The sequence below is a fragment of the Bombina bombina genome, chromosome 2, assembly GCF_027579735.1.
Source record: "Bombina bombina isolate aBomBom1 chromosome 2, aBomBom1.pri, whole genome shotgun sequence".
NCBI classification, from domain to species: domain Eukaryota; kingdom Metazoa; phylum Chordata; class Amphibia; order Anura; family Bombinatoridae; genus Bombina; species Bombina bombina.
The window spans coordinates 1,335,778,054-1,335,799,563 of NC_069500.1; the positions used below are offsets into that span (position 1 = coordinate 1,335,778,054).

At 39.1% G+C, this 21,510-nt stretch overlaps 1 protein-coding gene across 1 annotated transcript in view; it reads left to right on the plus strand.

Moving 5' to 3' along the window:
- Positions 1-21,510, plus strand: part of POLN (DNA polymerase nu) — a 587,345-nt gene that overhangs the window by 418,031 nt on the left and 147,804 nt on the right. Inside the window, exon 18 of the mRNA XM_053700310.1 lies at positions 20,119-20,176. Within this exon, the coding sequence (XP_053556285.1) occupies positions 20,119-20,176 (58 nt within the window). The remainder of the gene's footprint in view (positions 1-20,118; positions 20,177-21,510) is intronic.

Here is a 21,510-nt window from a genome sequence, read left to right on the forward strand (position 1 = left end):
GATCCATGTAGTTCATCCTGCCGACGCGGAACATCCATCTTCACCGACGACTTCCCGACGAATGACGGTTCCTTTAAGGGACGTCATCCAAGATGGCGTCCCTCGAATTCCGATTGGCTGATAGGAATCAGTCAATCAGATTCAAGTTCAATCCGATTGGCTGATCCGATCAGCCAATCAGATTGAGCTCGCATTCTATTGGCTGATCGGAACAGCCAATAGAATGCGAGCTCAATCTGATTGGCTGATCGGATCAGCCAATCGGATTGAACTTGAATCTGATTGGCTGATTCCATCAGCCAATCAGAATTTTCCTACCTTAATTCCGATTGGCTGATAGAATCCTATCAGCCAATCGGAATTCGAGGGACGCCATCTTGGATGACGTCCCTTAAAGGAACCGTCATTCGTCGTTCCTTTTACAACCTACTGGTACACACAACATGTTCCTTTTACAACCTACTGGTACACACAACCTGTTTCTTTTTCCAACCTACTGGTACACACAACATGTTCCTTTTACAACCTACTGGTACACACAACATGTTTCTTTTTACAACCTACTGGTACACACAACATGTTCCTTTTACAACCTCCTGCTACACACAACATGTCACTTTTACAACCTACTGGTACACACAACCTGTATTTTTTTTCAACCTACTGGTACACACAACATGTTTCTTTTTCCAACCTACTGGTACACACAAGATGTTCCTTTTACAACCTACTGCTACACACGACATGTTCCTTTTACAACCTACTGCTACACACGACATGTTCCTTTTACAACCTACTGGTACACACAACATGTTCCTTTTACAACCTACTGGTACACACAACATGTCACTTTTACAACCTACTGCTACACACAAGCTGTTCCTTTTACAACCTACTGATACACACAACATGTTCCTTTTACAACCTACTGGTACACACAAAATGTTCCTTTTACAACCTACTGGTACACACAACATGCTCCTTTTACAACGTCCTGCTACACACAACCTGTACCTTTTAAAACCTACTGCTACACACAACATGTTCCTTTTACAACCTACTTATACACACAACATGTTCCTTTTACAACCTACTGCTACACACGACATGTTCCTTTTACAACCTACTGCTACACACAACCTGTTCCTTTTACATCCTACTGCTACACACAACCTGTTCCTTTTACATCCTACTGCTGCACGCAACCTGTTCCTTTTACAACCTCCTGCTACACACATGTTCCTTTTACAACCTACTGGTACACACAACTTGTTCCTTTTACAACCTCCTGCTACACACATGTTCCTTTTACAACCTACTGGTACACACACCTTGTTCCTTTTACAACCTCCTGCTACACACATGTTCCTTTTACAACCTACTGGTACACACAACATGTTCCTTTTACAACCTACTGGTACACACAACTTGTTCCTTTTACAACCTCCTGCTACACACATGTTCCTTTTACAACCTACTGGTACACACAACTTGTTCCTTTTACAACCTCCTGCTACACACATGTTCCTTTTACAACCTCCTGCTACACACAACATGTTCCTTTTAGAAACTACTGGTAGACACAACTTGTTCCTTTTACAACCTCCTGCTACACACAACTTGTTCCTTTAACAACCTCCTGCTACACACAACTTGTTCCTTTAACAACCTCCTGCTACACACAACTTGTTCCTTTAACAACCTCCTGCTACACACAACTTGTTCCTTTAACAACTTACTGATACACACAAGCTGTGACTGAAGCATCATGAACATGCCCCCCTACATGTAAAGAATGTGCAGCATTGTGACATTATATATTGTCTTCAGCACTGCACTTTGGCTCCCATTTCAAAACATCATGCAAATTCCATTAAATGGCTTTTTTTGTGGTGTGTTCAAATTCAAAGCCGTTCCGGTCTGTTTGAAAAAAATCAAGTTTTTTTTTAATGATATGTAATACTTAACATCCATGACCTATTCCTGACCCTGTGTCACCAGCGATACCTCAAAATTGCAGACAATAGTTAAAAAAACAGCAGCATTATAAGACTTTGGATGCAGTACCACCAAGTGGCCAAATTCCAAATTACAATTACTTTTTTACAAATTGCAGGTTTTTACAAATTGCAGGATTTATTGATGGTGTAGTGTTAGGTGTAATGGTAACTTAGGTTAGGATTTATTTTACAGGTAATTTGGTAATTATTTTAACTAGGTAGCTATTAAATAGTTATTAACTATTTAATAGCTATTGTACCTAATTAAAATAAATACAAAGTTACCTGTAAAATAAATATAAACCCTAAAATAGCTACAATGTAATTATTAATTATATTGTAGCTATCTTAGGGTTTATTTTATAGGTAAGTATTTAGTTTTAAATAGGAATAATTTAGTTAATAATATTAATATTATTTAGATTTATTTAAATAATAATTAAGTTAGGGGGTGTTAGGGTTAGACTTAGGTTTAGGGGGTAATATAGTTAATATAGGTGGCGGCGGTGTAGGGGGCTCATATTAGGGGTTAATATATTTAAAATAGGTGGCGGCGGTGTAGGGGGCTCAGATTAGTGGTTAATATAGTTAATATATGTGGCGGCGGTGTAGGGGGCTCAGATTAGGGGTTAATAAATTTAATATAGGTGGTGGCGGTGTAGGGGGATCAGATTAGGGGTTAATAAATTTAATATAGGTGACGGCGGTGTAGGGGGATCAGATTAGGGGGTAATAAATTTAATATAGGTGGCGACAGTGTAGGGGGATCAGATTAGGGGTTAATACATATAATGTAGGTGGCGGCGGGGTCCGGGAGAAGCGGTTTAGGGGTTAAACACTTTATTAGGGATTGCGGCGGGGCATTGCGGTTGACAGGTAGATAGACATTGCGCATGCATTAGGTGTTAGGTTTTATATTGCAGGCAGTTTAGGGAGTTACGGGGCTCCAATACTCAGCGTAAGGCTTACTATGCCTGCATTTTGTGGCAAGGTGAAAATGGAGTAAGATTTCTCCATTTTCGCCACGTAAGTCCTTACGCTGTATATTGGATACCAAACTGCGCGGGTTCGGTATATCATTCTATGGACCCAAAAACTACGGCCAAAGGGGGAAATATATGAGTGTAAATTCTATGTTACGCCGTATATGTGATACCAAACCAGCGCAGAATTTGGCGTCGCCGGCTTTTGCGGGCAACGCTGAATATCGGATCGGGCCCTTGTTTGTTGAAAATAAATTGCATGGGACTCATTTATATATATATATATATATATATATATATATATTTGAAAGGAAGATAGAATTGTGATAACGGCGCAAAATAGGTGCTTGCCTCAACAGTGAACGCTATTGAAACTATATTAAACACTGTGCTGCCCCAAATTACCTATGAGGGTTGTTGGGTCCCCAAAAAAAACCCCAACCTTAATAAGAAGAAAATGGTAAAACAAGGAATAGTAAATTGTAATGGGCGCTCAGTGTGTCAGACTAATAATAAGGTATAATAATACTATTGGTATTATACAGAAATAAATGTAAGGTTACCAATAAGATACCATTGGCAAAGTATATCAATCAAAACAAGTATCACTATATAGACAGTTGTCTTCACAGCGCTTATTGAAATAAAAACATTCAGTGTTAGACAACTGTTAGTGTGCACACAATAATCGTTACAATGTATACAATATAGCAGTTTTCCTAAGCAAAAAATAGTACCAGGTAAATAAGATCTATATACAAAATCTTACTGAACAAAAATTCGCAATGAACAGAAAAATTGTGCTAGTTAACTTTTATCACCAAATGTGACTAATAAAATGTTAAGCACAAAGTCAAAACATGCAATTAGAAATAAGGTTAGAGTCCATAGGTGATACTGTGTGGAAAGCCAAAAGCTGTCATGAAAAAAACTGGATCCAAAATATTCCAATGGGACAGTTCCAGAGGCTAAAAAGAAACTGTTCTAAAGTACAGGATTATGAAAGAGAGGCCAAGAATCTCAATAGAAGATTCAAAGCTAGAGGCTACAATTCCTACAGACTATCGGAAGCAATGAACAAAGTAAACAAAATGGACAGAAAACAACTTTTGAATACAGGAAAAAATAAAGATCAAAAGAAAACAAATGAGGATCTTGGGCAGGTAAATTTTGTAACTACATATAATGAAGGTGCATTGGAAATAAAAAATATAATAAGAAAACACTGGCACATCCTGAAAAAAGATAATTTTCTTAATTCAATCACTACGAGAGAGCCAAGACTAATTTTTAGAAAAAATCAAAATCTAAAAAGCATCTTGGCCACAAGCCAACTGAAATCTAAGGGCAATTCAAAAACAAACTGGTTCAACAAAGAGACAGTTGGATTCTTTAAATACAATAGAAAAAATTGCATAGCCTGTATTCATCACTTTTCATCATACAAACCAATCAAGGATATCCTGTCCACTGTGACTAGCAAACAATATAAAATTGAGAGTCTTTGCAACTGTCGGACAGAGTATGTCGTGTACCATGTATGTGCTGGGCCACCACTAGAAATTTTGGGGCCCCTGACTTAACCATTGATCAGGCCCCCCCCTTGACATGTGCAATTTTTGACCAAGTGACTAAACGTATATGCACTTTATTTTTACGTGTAATCAAACTTGGAAATGTTGTAAAGGTAGTAACACACAAACACAGAAACACACAGACACACTCATATACCGAAACACACACTCACACATAAGGATTCACATATAGACACTCTAGCAAAGAAACACACAAACACACTCAGACACAGACACCCAAACAGACACTCAGGACTTGTTTACATTGACCTGACAAGTAATGAGGTAGATTACAGTTTTGTCAAAAAAGGAGATTTACAAAACAAAATATGGAGTTCTGATTATCTTTTTTGTCAAGGAAGATGCCAACTAAATGATGACAACAGCATGCAGTGGCTGAAAGGAAGGGCCCTGAACTGCCTAAACAATAATTGAAAGGTTAAATGGTGGATTGGTGACATCCGGAAAGGTCTCATTAGTCTCAAAGTCTGTAGAAAGATGTGAATAATCAGTAGTAAGGTCAAAATGTCCTAAAAAGGAACAGACAATGGACACACACACACACATAAACTCAAACACAAACTTGCACATACACCCAAGGAAACACTGACAGAGACAGCCTCAGAAAACACACAAAGACATACACACACACACACACAGAGACACACACAGAAAACACACAAAGACATACACACACTCTCACAGACACCCACAGAAAACACACAGACATACGCACACACCCTCACAGAGACATCCACAGAAAACACAGACATACATACTGTACATACATACACACACACACCCTCACAGAGACATCCACAGAAAGCACACAAAGACATACACACCCACCCTCAAAGAGGCATCCAGAGAAAATACACAAAGACGTACATACACACACCCTCACAGAGACACCCATAGAAAAGGCACAAAGATATACGCACACACCCTCACAGACATCCACAGACATACACACCTACAGAAAAAATACATACACACTCATAGAGACACAAACAAAAGCACAAATACATAAACACTGACACCCACAGAAACACTAACAGGAGGTAAAATTTCTGCACATTGCATCCCCTAAATCAACAGTGTGTGACATGCATGATAAAAAAAATTGCAGAAATTAACAGATCACTTTTAAAGAATCATATTTGTAAATATGCAAACAAAAATAATTATGTGAATTCGAATTGTACATTAATGACCTGGGTAGATGTCTAGATGAAGAAAAGTACTTTTGAAAGGTTGACATATGGGGCGCGATCAAATATATGGTGCAGGTTTCGGCGCAAGTGTGGGAACCTGCGCCGCCCGTAATTTGACCTCGCACATCGGGGTATTACATAAACCCTGCCGGCAGTTCATAAAGTGCCGTAAGTCGTATAAACTAGCGATGTCCAGAAATGAGCATAAATACAAATTTCTAGAGTCGCCAGTGACTTACGGCACTTTAGACACTGCCGGCGCCTAAGAAAAGTAAAGAAAATAACAAATCTCCTGTAAAAGTCTAACACGCCTCCCAAGAATAAGCCCGACACGTAAAACCCCTATATCCGCAATCCCCCCTCTCATTACTAATATTAAATGTATTAACCCCTAGACCGACAACCCCCACAACGCAATATGCCTATTTAAACTATTAACCCCTATATCCGCCATCAAACCCACACCGCAAGTAATAACTCAATTATTAACCCCTAAACTGCCATAGCCCACAACGCAATTAACCTATTCAATGAAGGTTCCTTTAAATGACGTCATCCAAGATGGCGTCCCTTCAATTCCGATTAGCTGATAGAAACCTTCATTCTGCAGTCGGATGTCTTCAAGATGGAGCCGCTCCTCGTCGCATGGAAGAAGATAGAAGATGCCGCTTGGATGAAGACTTCTGCCGGGCTGGAGGACCTCTTCTGCCCGGATTTGATGAAGACTTCTGCCTGGATCGGATGAAGACTTCTGTCCGGCTGGGTGAAGACGGCTCAAGGTAGGGTGATCTTCAAGGGGGTAGTGTTAGGTTTTATTAAGGGGGGATTGGGTGGGTTTTAGAGTAGGGTTGGGTGTGTGGGTGGTGGGTTTTAATGTTGGGGGGGTTGTATTTCTTTTTTTACAGGTCAAAGAGCTGATTACTTTGCGGCAATGCCCCGCAAAAAGCCCTAAGGGCTATCTGTAATTTAGTATAGGGTAGGGAATTTTATTATTTTGGGGGGCTTTTTTATTTTATTAGGGGGCTTAGATTAGGTGTAATTAGTTTAAACTTCTTGTAATTTTTTTTAATTTTTTTTTCCCTGTAATTTAGTGGGGGGGGGGGGGTTGTACTTTAGTTTATTTTCTTTTATTGTATTTAATTTTAGCTAATTGTAGTTAATTAATTTAATTTATTTAATGATAGTGTAGTGTTAGGTATAATTGTAACTTAGGTTAGGATTTATTTTACAGGTAAATTTGTCTTTGTTTTAACTAGGTAGCTATTAAATAGTTAATAACTATTTAATAGCTATTGTACCTAGTTAAAATAAATACAAAGTTGCCTGTAAAATAAAAATAAATCCTAAAATAGCTACAATGTAATTATTAATTATATTATAGCTATCTTAGGGTTTATTTTATAGGTAAGTATTTAGTTTTAAATAGGAATAATTGAGTTAATAATAGTAAATTTATTTAGATTTATTTAAATAATATTTAAGTTAGGGGGGTGTTAGGGTTAGACTTAGGTTTGGGGGTAAATAACTTTATTATAGTGGCGGCGACGTTGGCGTTGTGTGTGTGTGCATAAGCATGTGTCTGAGAGAGTGCATGTGTGTGTGTGTGCATAAGCATATGTGTGAGAGAGTGCATGTGTGTGTGTGCATAAGCATGTGTGTGACGGTGTGCATGTGTGTGTGCATAAGAAAATATGTGTGAGAGAGTGCATGTGTGTGTGCATAAGCATGTGTGTGAGACTGTGCATTTTTTGTGTGCATAAGCATGTGTGTGAGCGTGTGCATGTGTGTGTGCATAAGCATGTGTGTGACAGGGCAGAAGTTTGTGCATAAGCAAATGTTTGTGAGAGAGGGCATGTGTGTGTGCATAAGCATGTGTGTGAGAGAGTGCATGTGTGTGTGTGCATAAGCATGTGTGTGAGGGTGGGAATGTGTGTGTGCATAAGCATGTGTGTGAGGGTGTGCATTTGTGTGTGCATAAGCATGTGTTTGAGAGAGTGCATGTGTGTGTGTGTGTGCATAAGCATGTGTGTGAGAGAGTGCATGTGTGTGTGCATAAGCATGTGTATGAGGGTGTGCATGTGTGTGTGTGTGTGCATAAGCATGTGTGTGAGGGTGTGGATGTGTGTGTGTGTGCATAAGCATATGTGTGAAAGAGTGCGTGTGTGTATGTGCATAAGCATGTGTGTGAGGCTGTGCATGTGTGTGTGCATAAGCATGTGTGTAAGTGTGTGCATGTGTGTGTGCATAAGCATGTGTGTGATGGTGTGCACATAAGCATGTGTGAGAGGGTGTAGATGTGTGTGTGTGTGCATAAACATGTGTGAGAGAGTGCATGTGTGTGTGTGCATAAGCATGTGTGTGAGGTTGGGAATGTGTGTGTGCATAAGCATGTGTGTGAGGGTGTGCATTTGTGTGTGCATAAGCATGTGTGTGAGAGAGTGCATGTGTGTGTGTGCATAAGCATGTGTGTGAGGGTGTGCATGTGTGTGTGTGTGTGTGCATAAGCATGTGTATGAGGGTGTGGATGTGTGTGTGTGTGTGTGTGCATAAGCATATGTGTGAAAGAGTGCATGTGTGTATGTGCATAAGCATGTGTGTGAGGCTGTGCATGTGTGCGTGCATAAGCATGTGTGTGAGCGTGTGCATGTGTGTGTGCATAAGCATGTGTATGAGTGTGTGCATGTGTGTGTGTGTGTGTGTGTGTGCATAAGCATGTGTGTGAGGGTGTGGATGTGTGTGTGCGTGCATAAGCATGTGTGTGAGCATGTGCATGTGTGTGTGCATAAGCATGTGTGTGAGCGTGTGCATGTGTGTGTGCATAAGCATGTGTGTGACAGGGCAGAAGTTTGTGCATAAGCATGTGTGTGAGGGTGTGCATGTGTGTGTGCATAAGCATGTGTGTGTGAGTGCACATGTGTGTGCATAAGCATGTGTGTGAGGCTGTGCATGTGTGTGTGTGCATAAGCATGTGTGTGAGCATGTGCATAAGCATGTGTGTGACGGCAGAAGTTTGTGCATAAGCAAATCTGTGTGGGAGAGTGCATGTGTGTGTCTGCATAAGCATGTGTGTGGGAGAGTGCATGTGTGTGTGTGTGTGCATAAGCGTGTGTGAGAGAGTGCATGTGTGTGTGTGTGTGTGCATAAATGTGTGTGAGAGAGTGCATGTGTGTGTCTGCATAAGCATGTGTGTGAGGGTGTGCATGTGTGAGTGTGCATAAGCATTTGTGTGAGGGTGTGCATGTGTGAGTGTGCATAAGCATGTGTGTGAGGGTGTGCATCTGTGTGTGCATAAGCATGTGTGTGACAGTGTGCATGTGTGTGAGGGTGTGCATCTGTGTGTGCATAAGCATGTGAGTGACAGTGTGCATGTGTGTGTGCATAAGCATGTGTGTGACAGTGTGCATGTGTGTGAGGGTGTGCATCTGTGTGTGCATAAGCATGTGTGTGACAGTGTGCATGTGTGTGTGCATAAGCATGTGTGTGACAGTGTGCATGTGTGTGAGGGTGTGCATCTTTGTGTGCATAAGCATGTGTGTGACAGTGTGCATGTGTGTGTGCATAAGCATGTGTGTGACAGTGTGCATGTGTGTGTGCATAAGCATGTGTGTGACAGTGTGCATGTGTGTGAGGGTGTGCATCTGTGTGTGCATAAGCATATGTGTGACAGTGTGCATGTGTGTGTGCATAAGCATGTGTGTGACAGTGTGCATGTGTGTGAGGGTGTGCATCTGTGTGTGCATAAGCATGTGTGTGACAGTGTGCATGTGTGTGTGCATAAGCATGTGTGTGACAGTGTGCATGTGTGTGAGGGTGTGCATCTGTGTGTGCATAAGCATGTGTGTGACAGTGTGCATGTGTGTGAGGGTGTGCATCTGTGTGTGCATAAGCATGTGTGTGACAGTGTGCATGTGTGTGGCATCATGTATGAGTTATGTATATTAAACGCACTGGGTGAGTTATCCCACCAGGGTTACATTTGGTAGGTACCTAGGTGCCCCATTAACTCAAAATGTCACCAGCCGCCATTGCGTAGAACTGAGGTGAATCCAGGGTAGGAAGGGAGGGAGCCAGAATATTTTTTTTTGCCTGGTAGCCACACTGTTATTGCATGGATTAGTCATTATAGGGGGAACACACCGTGAACTGGAAATATATCACAGTTATATTTCCTAGACAAGGCTTTGCTTTCAAGGGCACAAGCTATACATATACTATTCCTGAAATAAGGTTCATTATGTAGTAAATAAGTTTACTTTAATATGACTATATAATGAAGTATCCAGCAGCACATTACAGAGATTTTTCAGTTTATCAGTGTCTGATTATGCAGCATCTTAGTGTTTTAAAAGAGACCATTATGCTTTATGTTAGAATGTGTGTTGCATTAAAAATGTGGGGGAAATTAGAGTTAACACAGGATTGTAAACAATGTTTCTTCTGTTTTTATCATACTTACGGCTAGATTTAGAGTTTTGTCGGTAACGACCCGCGTACCTAACGCATGCTTTTTTTTCCCCGCACCTTTTAAATACCGCTGGTATTTAGAGTTCACAGAATGGCTGCGTTTTCAGTGCGTTAGGCTCCAAAAAGGGAGCGTAGAGCATAATTTACCGCCACTGCAACTCTAAATACCAGCGTTGCTTACGGACGCGGCCAGCTTCAAAAACATGCTCGTGCACGATTCCCCCATAGGAAACAATGGGGCTGTTTGAGCTGAAAAAAAACCTAACACCTGCAAAAAAGCAGCGTTCAGCTCCTAACACAGCCCCATTGTTTCCTATGGGGAAACACTTCCTAAGTCTGCACCTAACATGTACCCCGAGTCTAAACACCCCAAACCTTACACTTATTAACCCCTAATCTGCCGCCCCCGCTATCGCTGACACCTGCATATTTTTTTTAACCCCTAATCTGCCGCTCCGTACACCGCCGCAACCTACATTATACCTATGTACCCCTAATCTGCTGCCCCTAACACCGCCGACCCCTATATTATATTTATTAACCCCTAATCTGCCGCCCCCAACGTCGCCTCCACCTACCTACAATTATTAACCCCTAATCTGCCGACCGGACCGCACCGCTACTCTAATAAATGTATTAACCCCTAAAGCTAAGTCTAACCCTAACCCTAACACCCCCCTAAGTTAAATATAATTTAAATCTAACGAAATAAATTAACTCTTATTACATAAATTATTCCTATTTAAAGCTAAATACTGACCTGTAAAATAAACCCTAATATAGCTACAATATAAATTATAATTATATTGTAGCTATTTTAGGATTAATATTTATTTAACAGGCAACTTTGTATTTATTTTAACCAGGTACAATAGCTATTAAATAGTTAATAACTATTTAATAGCTACCTAGTTAAAATAATTACAAAATTACCTGTAAAATAAATCCTAACCTAAGTTACAATTAAACCTAACACTACACTATCAATAAATAAATTAAATGCAAATACCTACAAATAAATACAATGAAATAAACTAACTAAAGTACAAAAAATAAAAAAATATTTACAAACATTAGAAAAATATTACAACAATTTTTAACTAATTACACCTACTCTAAGCCCCCTAATAAAATAACAAAGACCCCCAAAATAAAAAAATGCCCTACCCTATTCTAAAATTAAAATAGAAAAGCTCTTTTACCTTACCAGCCCTGAAAAGGGCCCTTTGCGGGGCATGCCCCAAAGAATTCAGCTCTTTTGCCTGTAAAAAAAAACATACAATACCCCCCCCCAACATTACAACCCACCACCCACATACCCCTAATCTAACCCAAACCCCCCTTAAATAAACCTAACACTAAGCCCCCGAAGATCTCCCTACCTTGTCTTCACCACGCCGGGTTCACCGATCGATCCAGAAGAGCCTCCGATGTCTTGATCCAAGCCCAAGCAGGGGGCTGAAGATGTCCATGATCCGGCTGAAGTCTTCATCCAAGCGGGAGCTGAAGAGGTCCATGATCCGACTGAAGTCTTCTATCAAGCGGCATCTTCAATCTTCTTTCTTCCGGATCCATGTAGTTCATCCTGCCGACGCGGAACATCCATCTTCACCGACGACTTCCCGACGAATGACGGTTCCTTTAAGGGACGTCATCCAAGATGGCGTCCCTCGAATTCCGATTGGCTGATAGGAATCAGTCAATCAGATTCAAGTTCAATCCGATTGGCTGATCCGATCAGCCAATCAGATTGAGCTCGCATTCTATTGGCTGATCGGAACAGCCAATAGAATGCGAGCTCAATCTGATTGGCTGATCGGATCAGCCAATCGGATTGAACTTGAATCTGATTGGCTGATTCCATCAGCCAATCAGAATTTTCCTACCTTAATTCCGATTGGCTGATAGAATCCTATCAGCCAATCGGAATTCGAGGGACGCCATCTTGGATGACGTCCCTTAAAGGAACCGTCATTCGTCGGGAAGTCGTCGGTGAAGATGGATGTTCCGCGTCGGCGGGATGAACTACATGGATCCGGAAGAAAGAAGATTGAAGATGCCGCTTGATAGAAGACTTCAGTCGGATCATGGACCTCTTCAGCCGCCGCTTGGATGAAGACTTCAGCCGGATCATGGACATCTTCAGCCCCCCGCTTGGGCTTGGATCAAGACATCGGAGGCTCTTCTGGATCGATCGGTGAACCCGGCGTGGTGAAGACAAGGTAGGGAGATCTTCAGGGGCTTAGTGTTAGGTTTATTTGAGGGGGGTTTGGGTTAGATTAGGGGTATGTGGGTGGTGGGTTGTAATGTTGGGGGGGGTATTGTATTTTTTTTTTTACAGGCAAAAGAGCTGAATTCTTTGGGGCATGCCCCGCAAAGGGCCCTTTTCAGGGCTGGTAAGGTAAAAGAGCTTTTCTATTTTAATTTTAGAATAGGGTAGGGCATTTTTTTATTTTGGGGGTCTTTGTTATTTTATTAGGGGGCTTAGAGTAGGTGTAATTAGTTTAAAATTGTTGTAATATTTTTCTAATGTTTGTAAATATTTTTTTATTTTTTGTAACTTAGTTCTTTTTTATTTTTGTACTTAGTTCATTTCATTGTATTTATTTGTAGGTATTTTATTTAATTAATTTATTGATAGTGTAGTGTTAGGTTTAATTGTAGAAAATTGTAGGTAGTTTATTTAATTTATTTATTGATAGTGTAGTGTTAGGTTTAATTGTAACTTAGGTTAGGATTTATTTTACAGGTAATTTTGTAATTATTTTAACTAGGTAACTATTAAATAGTTATTAACTATTTAATAGCTATTGTACCTGGTTAAAATAATTACAAAGTTGCCTGTAAAATAAATATTAATCCTAAAATAGCTACAATATAATTATAATTTATATTGTAGCTATATTAGGGTTTATTTTACAGGTAAGTATTTAGCTTTAAATAGGAATAATTTATTTAATAAGAGTTAATTTATTTCGTTAGATTTAAATTATATTTAATTTAGGGGGGTGTTAGGGTTAGGGTTAGACTTAGCTTTAGGGGTTAATACATTTATTATAGTAGCGGTGTGGTCCGGTCGGCAGATTAGGGGTTAATAATTGTAGGTAGGTGGAGGCGACGTTGGGGGCGGCAGATTAGGGGTTAATAAATATAATATAGGGGTCGACTGTGTTAGGGGCAGCAGATTAGGGGTACAAAGGTATAATGTAGGTTGCGGCGGTGTACGGAGCGGCAGATTAGGGGTTAAAAAATATGCAGGTGTCAGCGATAGCGGGGGCGGCAGATTAGGGGTTAATAAATATTATGTAGGTGTCGGCGGTATTAGGGGCAGCAGATTAGGGGTACATAGGGATAACGTAGGTGGCGGCGGTGTGCGGTCGGCAGATTAGGGGTTAAAAAATTTTAATAGAGTGGCGGCGATGTGGGGGGCCTCGGTTTAGGGGTACATAGGTAGTTTATGGGTGTTAGTGTACTTTAGAGCACAGTAGTTAAGAGCTTTATGCAGAGCAGATGTGTTTTTGAGAAAAAGACTGTTAGTGGGTGACTCTATTTTGAGGAATGTGTATTTAGGTGAAAGTAAAGGAGAAGCAAGGGAGGTTAGATGTCTTCCAGGAGCTACTGCTCACAGGGATAAGAATCATATTTTGAGAATTGTTAAGGCAGCAGGAAAGGGAAGTGAGTTAGATGTGATTGTACATTTAGGAACAAATGATCTGGCTAGTAATCATGTTGCTGCTGTTCAGAAAGAGTTTTGTGACCTAGGTAATCATTTAGAGACTGTGGCATCAACTCTATCATTTTCTGCTATTTTACCTATGTATGACCAGGAAGCAGGAAAGATGGAGCGGATAACAACATTTAATTCTTGGTTAGATAAGTGGTGCAGGGAACGAGGATTTGGTTTTATTGGCCATTATAGCTCTGTTTGGAAAGATACTAGGTTATTTAGGAGAGATGGCTTGCATTTGGATGCTAAAGGAACAGAGTATCTGGGAGAGGAGTTCAAATACTTTATTAGAAATCATTTAAACTAATAAAGGGGGGTAGCATTAATATATCCACCTGCCCCCCACAGCATGCCAAAACTGTTAGTCCAAGTAACAATTCTAGAAATTCTAGTAGAAAAATTCTTCGTGCCATGAGCACAAATGCTCGCAGCTTAGGAAATAAATTACCTGAACTCATTTCAATAATGACTAGGGACAACTTGGATTTAGTAGCTATAACAGAAACATGGTACAATGATTTGCATGACTGGGACATAGTCATACCTGGATACAGGTTATTTAAAAAGAACAGAGTAGGAAAGAAAGGTGGAGGAGTTGCTTTGTATGTAAATGAAAATATAAAGGTTACTGAAATTGTAGGAACAAATGATGAGGTGGAAAGTATTTGGGTGACTTTGGAAATTGGAGATAAAAATGTTTTTAGAATAGGGATTGTATATAGGCCTCCATTGCAGGATGAAAAACTGGACAATCTGTTATTAGATGAAATAACCAAAATGACCATGAAGGGTAAGGTTATAGTACTGGGGGACTTTAATTTGCCAGATATAGACTGGAAGATTCCTTCTGCTAGAAGCAGGTATATTCTTGAATCTCTGCTAGGGGAATCACTTGAACAATTAGTCAAGGAACCAACGCGTAAGGAAGCTATATTAGATCTAATACTTACAAACAGTGATACAGTTTCAGATGTGTCTGTAGGTGAGAACTTAAGATCCAGTGATCATCAATCTGTTTGGTTTAGTATTCATGTTCAGGAACTGTCCACCCAGACTAAAACAAAAGTTTTAGACTTTAGGACGGCAGATTTTTCATTAATGGGAGAATACCTAAAAAACTATTTAAAGGGGAAAACTCTTATTACAGGGGTTCAAGAACAGTGGGAATTTGTGAAAGGTGCCATTTTAGATGCAACCGCACACTGTATTAGACATGTCTGTAAAAGTAAAAGAAAGCGGAAACCAATTTGGTTTTCCAAAGAAGTAGCACATGCTGTAAAGACAAAAAAGATAGCTTATAAAAATTACAGACACACACAAGCAGATGATGATATGAAAATATGGAGACTCCAACAAAAAAAAGGCTAAGCAGTTAATTAGGAAGGTTAAAGCTCATGCAGAAGAGAAGATAGCACAGTCAGTAAAACATGGGGATAAAACATTCTTTAGATATATCAGTGAAAGAAGAAAAAATAAGGTAGGAATAGTAAAATTGAAATCAGTTGATGGTAGAATAATAGAAGGAGATAAGCAGATTGCAGACTGTCTCAATGATTACTTCTGTTTTCACTAAAGATTGTGAAGATACAATGTCTACATTAAGGGATGCTACGCAAAATAGAAACAAGCTAAACAGTAATCTTTTTACAGAGGATGAGGTTTTGTTAGCATTATCAAAAATAAATGTTACAAAGGCAGTGGGTCCTGATAATATTCATCCAAGGGTTTTAAAAGAACTTCGATCAGTACTAACTGTCCCATTAACTGATCTGTTTAATCAGTCACTATTAACAGGAGCTGTCCCAGATGATTGGAGAATAGCAAATGTAATACCCCTTCATAAAAAGGGCAGTAGAGAAGAATCTGGTAACTACAGGCCAGTTAGTTTAACTTCAGTAGTAGGGAAATTAATGGAAAGCCTCTTAAAAGAAAGAATTATGACTTACATAAAGACAAACAATTTAGAGGACCAAAATCAGCATGGTTTTACTTCAGGGAGATCATGTCAGACTAATCTAATTGACTTCTTTGATTATGTAACAAAAGTATTAGACAAGGGAGGAGCAGTTGATGTAGCATATCTAGATTTCAGCAAAGCATTTGACACCGTCCCACACAATAAACTTATTCACAAACTATATCTCCTTGGTCTAGATTCAAAAATTGTGAACTGGGTGGAATGCTGGCTTAAGGACAGAAAACAAAGTGTCTTAGTAAATGGAGTTCATTCAGCAGAGGGGGCTGTTACTAGTGGTGTTCCTCAGGGGTCAGTTCTGGGGCCTGTTTTGTTTAACATATTTATCTGCAATATCAGCAAAGGGCTACAGGGAAAAGTATGTCTCTTTGCAGATGATACAAAAATTTGCAACAGAGTGGATGTTCCAGGGGGGGTAGACAAAATGAGAAGTGATATACAACAATTGGAGGATTGGACAAACGACTGGGATCTAAAGTTTAACACAGCAAAGTGTAAAATAATGCATTTAGGGAAGAAAAATCCAAATGTTAATTACAGACTCAATGACACTTTACTGACTGTTACAGACGAGGAACAGGACTTGGGAATTATTATTTCAGATGATTTAAAACTTAGTAAACAATGTAGTAATGCAGCGAGTAAGGCTAGCAGAATGCTTGGATGTATTGGTAGAGGTATTTGCAGCAGAAATAGTAAGGTTCTTATGCCACTTTATAGATCATTAGTTAGGCCTCATCTTGAGTATTGTGTGCAGTTCTGGAGACCATATCTTCAGAAGGATATTAACAAACTTGAATCTGTGCAAAGGAGGGCTACCAAAATGGTACATGGTCTAAAAAATAAAACTTACCAGGATTGGATCAATGACCTAAATATGTATAGCTTAGAGGAGAGAAGGGAAAGAGGTGATATGATAGCAACTTTCAAGTACATTAAAGGGTTTAGTAAAACTGAGGCTGTGGGTATTTTACATAAAATGGAAAATTCAAGAACAAGGGGTCATGAGCTCAAGCTAAAGGGTAGTAGATTCAGGAGTAATTTGAGGAAGCACTTCTTTACAGAAAGAGTGATTGATTTATGGAATAAACTTCCTCAAGAGGTAGTAGCAACAAACACTGTGGGGGACTTTAAAAATGCATGGGACAAGCATAGGGCTATCCTACGAACTAGATAAGTTTATACTGTTAGGTAAGGTCGGGCAGACTTGCTGGGCCTATGGCTCTTATCTGCTGTCAATATCTATGTTTCTATCTATGTTTCTATGTTATGAACCGGCGTTAGCCCAGAAAGCTCTTAACTCCTGGGTTTTTTCTGCGGCTGGAGTTTTGTTGTTAGATTTCTAACGCTCACTTCAGCCACGACTCTAAATATCGGCGTTAGAAAGATCCCATTGAAAAGATAGGATACGCAATTGACGTAGGGGGATCTGCGGTATGGAAAAGTCGCGGCTGCAAAGTGAGCGTTAGACCCTTTCCTGACTGACTCTAAATACCAGCGGTAGCCCAAAACCAGCGTTAGGAGCCTCTAACGCTGGTTTTGACGGCTGACGCCAAACTCTAAATCTAGCCGTTAGTGCTCTGATAAGATGCACTTGTCTGCTACTCATTTTATTACCAATGCTTACAGTCCTTGTATCTGTAACAGTTACATGTGTCAGTCTGTCATTACTCTTTATTTTAGGGGGGGGGAAATAATCTTGCACCAGGTCCCTCTGTTCATGAAGTCAGCCACTGGACTGATATACACATATAAACACATACATACATATGTACACATATAGAGACATATATAGAAGTGCATTGAAGCCCTTTGCAGTTAAGTAGAAGAAAACGTAAAATAAAATGTATGCAATATTAATATTTAATAGTGTTTTAGTGTATATTTACTGTAAATATTTGACATTCCAATGTTCTTCACATAGGGAAATATGTTCTATGTATTTCTAAATAGATATTCCTATATATATCTGTATATAGCTATACCTATATATGATCATGTGTATATATATATATATATATATATATATATATATATAGGTTTAAATATATATTGTAGCAAAAAAACATCAGATATACTGTATGTAGAAATATTTATTTATGAATAAATAGAACATATTCTTGTATGTAAAGAACATTGGAAATATTCATATTTTCATGTTGGGTTAGCGCACTTGAGAATATGCGATCGAGTTTGCGCAAGAGTAGGGTGTTTTTCCACTTTTTTTTCTCCATTGACTTCTATGGGGGAATATGTGAATGCACACGCAATATTCTAACTTCGTCTTTTTGCTCTCGTCAGGTTAGTGCAAGAGTGAAAACAGTTTACTTTCAACTCATAATATGAGCACAACACGACTAGCGCAAGAAGCCGAACTTCTAGTGCAGCGCTCCACTTGTAATCTGGCCCTATATTATTATTATAAGTAAAGTTATAGATCAAATTGTTTAAGCCCTTGACTGCCTGAGAGGGCTGCACATCTACTACTACTCAAGGCATGACAGTCCTCTATGACGAGCAAGGGGTTAAGTACTTTACTTATAAGACTAAATTAATAAGAGATGAATGCCCTTTTAAAGGCAATGCCCATAAAAATTCCCCTTAGGGGCAATGGGTAGTTTAGGTTTTTTTAGTGTTAGTTTTTTTTTTATTTTGGGGGGGTTTGGTGGGTGGCGGGTTTTACTGTTTTAGGGGACTTAGTATTTTTTTTAAATACAAAAGAGCTGTTTAACTTAGGCCACGGGTGTCAAACACAAGGCCCGCGGGCCGAATCCGGCCCGCCAGACCTCGTCATGTGGCCCGTGTAGCCGCCGCCGCCGGCCGCCAGCCTTCACCTTTTATTCTCGCTTTTTTTTTTTTACACAAGAAAGCCGCCTCTGATGTATGTGGCGGGGGAGGGGGGGTCTGCTTATTTGGGGGGGGGTCTGCTTATTATTCTGCTTAAAAGTCTGAGCGGTAAACTTTGGATATACTGACCACTTCCGTGTCACTTTACAGTGGTATAACGTATCAGAGTGCTCTTGTGCTGTAGCAATCCGCAAAACAGCATGGAGGTTATCAAAGCTGGTAAAGGTTAAGTTCTGTTCTTTAAAGTCAGAAAAACGTCGATTGAATTCATCAATCAGCCGATTCACTTTGGTACCATGCCGTTTTGCGGATTGCTACAGCACAAGACCTAACGCCAGACATTGATGGACTGGCCTCAGGAAAACGATGTCAGCCATCTAGTCAGAAAAGTTAAAAAAAAGTTAATGCCTTGTGTTTGCCATATGTGTAATAAACAGTGTTTGGCAATATTTGTATGTTTAAAAAAAAAAAAATTACTGTCTGTTACCAAAAATCATTTTCAATAAATTGTACAATAATTGTACATTTGAATATTTACTTGCCATTATTCTTATTATTAACAGTAATAATTGAATGCAGTGAGAATAATTTATGATAATAAAGAGTGGACACATAGTCCTACAGATACAACCGGCCCTTTGAGGGTGACCAAACTGCTGATGCGGCCCACGATGAATTTGAGTTTGACACCCCTGACTTAGGCCAATGCCATACAAAAGGCCCTTTTAAGGGCTATTGGTAGTTTAGTATTTGATTAGGCGGTGTTTTGTTGTAGGAGGGGAAATTTTTATTTTTATAGGGGTATTAGTTTAAGTTTAAATGTTTTATTTTGGATAGCTTTGTTTTTTTCTGTAATTTTACATTTTTTATTTTTTTGCAACATTAGCTTGTTGGTTTGCTTGGGGTTTGTATTTTTTTTAAAAAATAGACTGCCCTCTGGGCCTAGTTTGTTATATAGTATATTCGTCAATTTTCAAATGTGTTGGATTTCAAAATGATGCTGCTGTGGTATGAACATACATTATCATGTTTTGAGGTCTGCTGCTATGTTATAAACCTGTAAGTTTGTATATACTGTACGAGGATTCAGGTAGTGTCACACATAAAGGGCATGATGGGAAAAAATCAAACTCAGCCTCATGGTAGAATGTTATATTTAGGGCTAACTCATCCAATCATTTAATTAGATACAAAGAAGTTGGGCTATAACAACTTCCAACATCAGTAATACAATTATTATTATAAAAATGTGAAATAAATTAATTTGAACAAATTTGAAAATGAATAAAACAATTAATTTTATTGTTAGTAATACATTTCATTTTTGCTTTCAGAACATCCAAGGTGTACCAAAATTGCCTGTTCAGATTGCAAAACACCAATATATATACGGTATGCATTGTGTAATTATAATATATATAAATATAGCATTAGAATAGTATTAGTTAGTATTTAGACCAGAGCTTTCCAAACTTTTCATGTTGGTGACACACTTTTTAGACCTACATCATTTCGCGACACAATAATTCAGTTGTACTAGCAAAAAGGAGGTTAAACTAACTTGTTTTAAGAGATACGGACACATACATAAATGATATAATAACAAATGTAATGTAAGTAACAGTAAGTATGTGCAAGAATTCATTTTTTTTTAATAACACCAATAGCTACTTACTATTTTAATGGGTTGTATGAGGTTGATTGGATGAACACAGTTTCTGAATATTTGGTGTAATATTAGATAAAAACACTCACATTTCATCATCAAGCATTTTTAAGCTTCCACTTCCTATCCATATATCAAGAGCAGGAGCAGCAATGCACTACTGGGAGCTAGTTGCAACAAAATCCCACTGACTTTTGACTTCAGCTCAGCGTTTAAAGCTGACACCCTCAGAGCTCTGTGAGTCCGACTGACTACTGCCCGGCTGCAAACACACTACTATCCCACTCACTGGCTACACTTGCAGTCACGAGCCAATTAAGGAGACTACACGTGCAGTCAGGAGCCAATGTGCTGCCAAATCCGCCAATGGTAATAGTTTCAGTTCCCACTGAGCTGTGCCAATTGGTTAAGATGATCTGTGACCCACTAGGTATCAATCACATGTCAACCATGTGATATGCGTAGCAGGCAGGTGGAAAGTCAGAAACCAAAAAACAATTAAAAAAAACAAAAAACAAATAAAAAAAAAAAATTAAATTTGTGCTGAAACAGGGACACACCTACACACTGCTGCCGACACACTATTGTGTCCCGACACACAGTTTGGAAAGCACTGATTTAGACACTAATGAGTAAAGATTTCTCAAAGTGAATTCATATACATGGGTATAAAGAAAAGCTGCCCATGCAAATCAAAACAATAGTCTATAGGAAAGCTTAATTTAAAGGGATAGTCTACTCCAGAATGTTTATTGTTTAAAAAGATAGATAATCCATTTATTACCCTGCAGACTGTCCCCTTATTTCAGTTCTTTTGACAGACTTGCATTTTAGCCAATCAGTGCCCTCTCATAAGCAACTCCATGGGCACAAGCACGATGTTATCTATATGGAGCACATGAACTAACGTCCTCTAGCTGTGAAAAACTGTCAAATACATTCAGATAAGAGGCAGCCTTGGAAATTAGCACATGAGCCGACCTAGGTTTAGCTTTTTAACTAAGAATACCAAGAGAACAAAGAAAATTTGATGATAAAAGTAAATTGGAAAGTTGTTTAA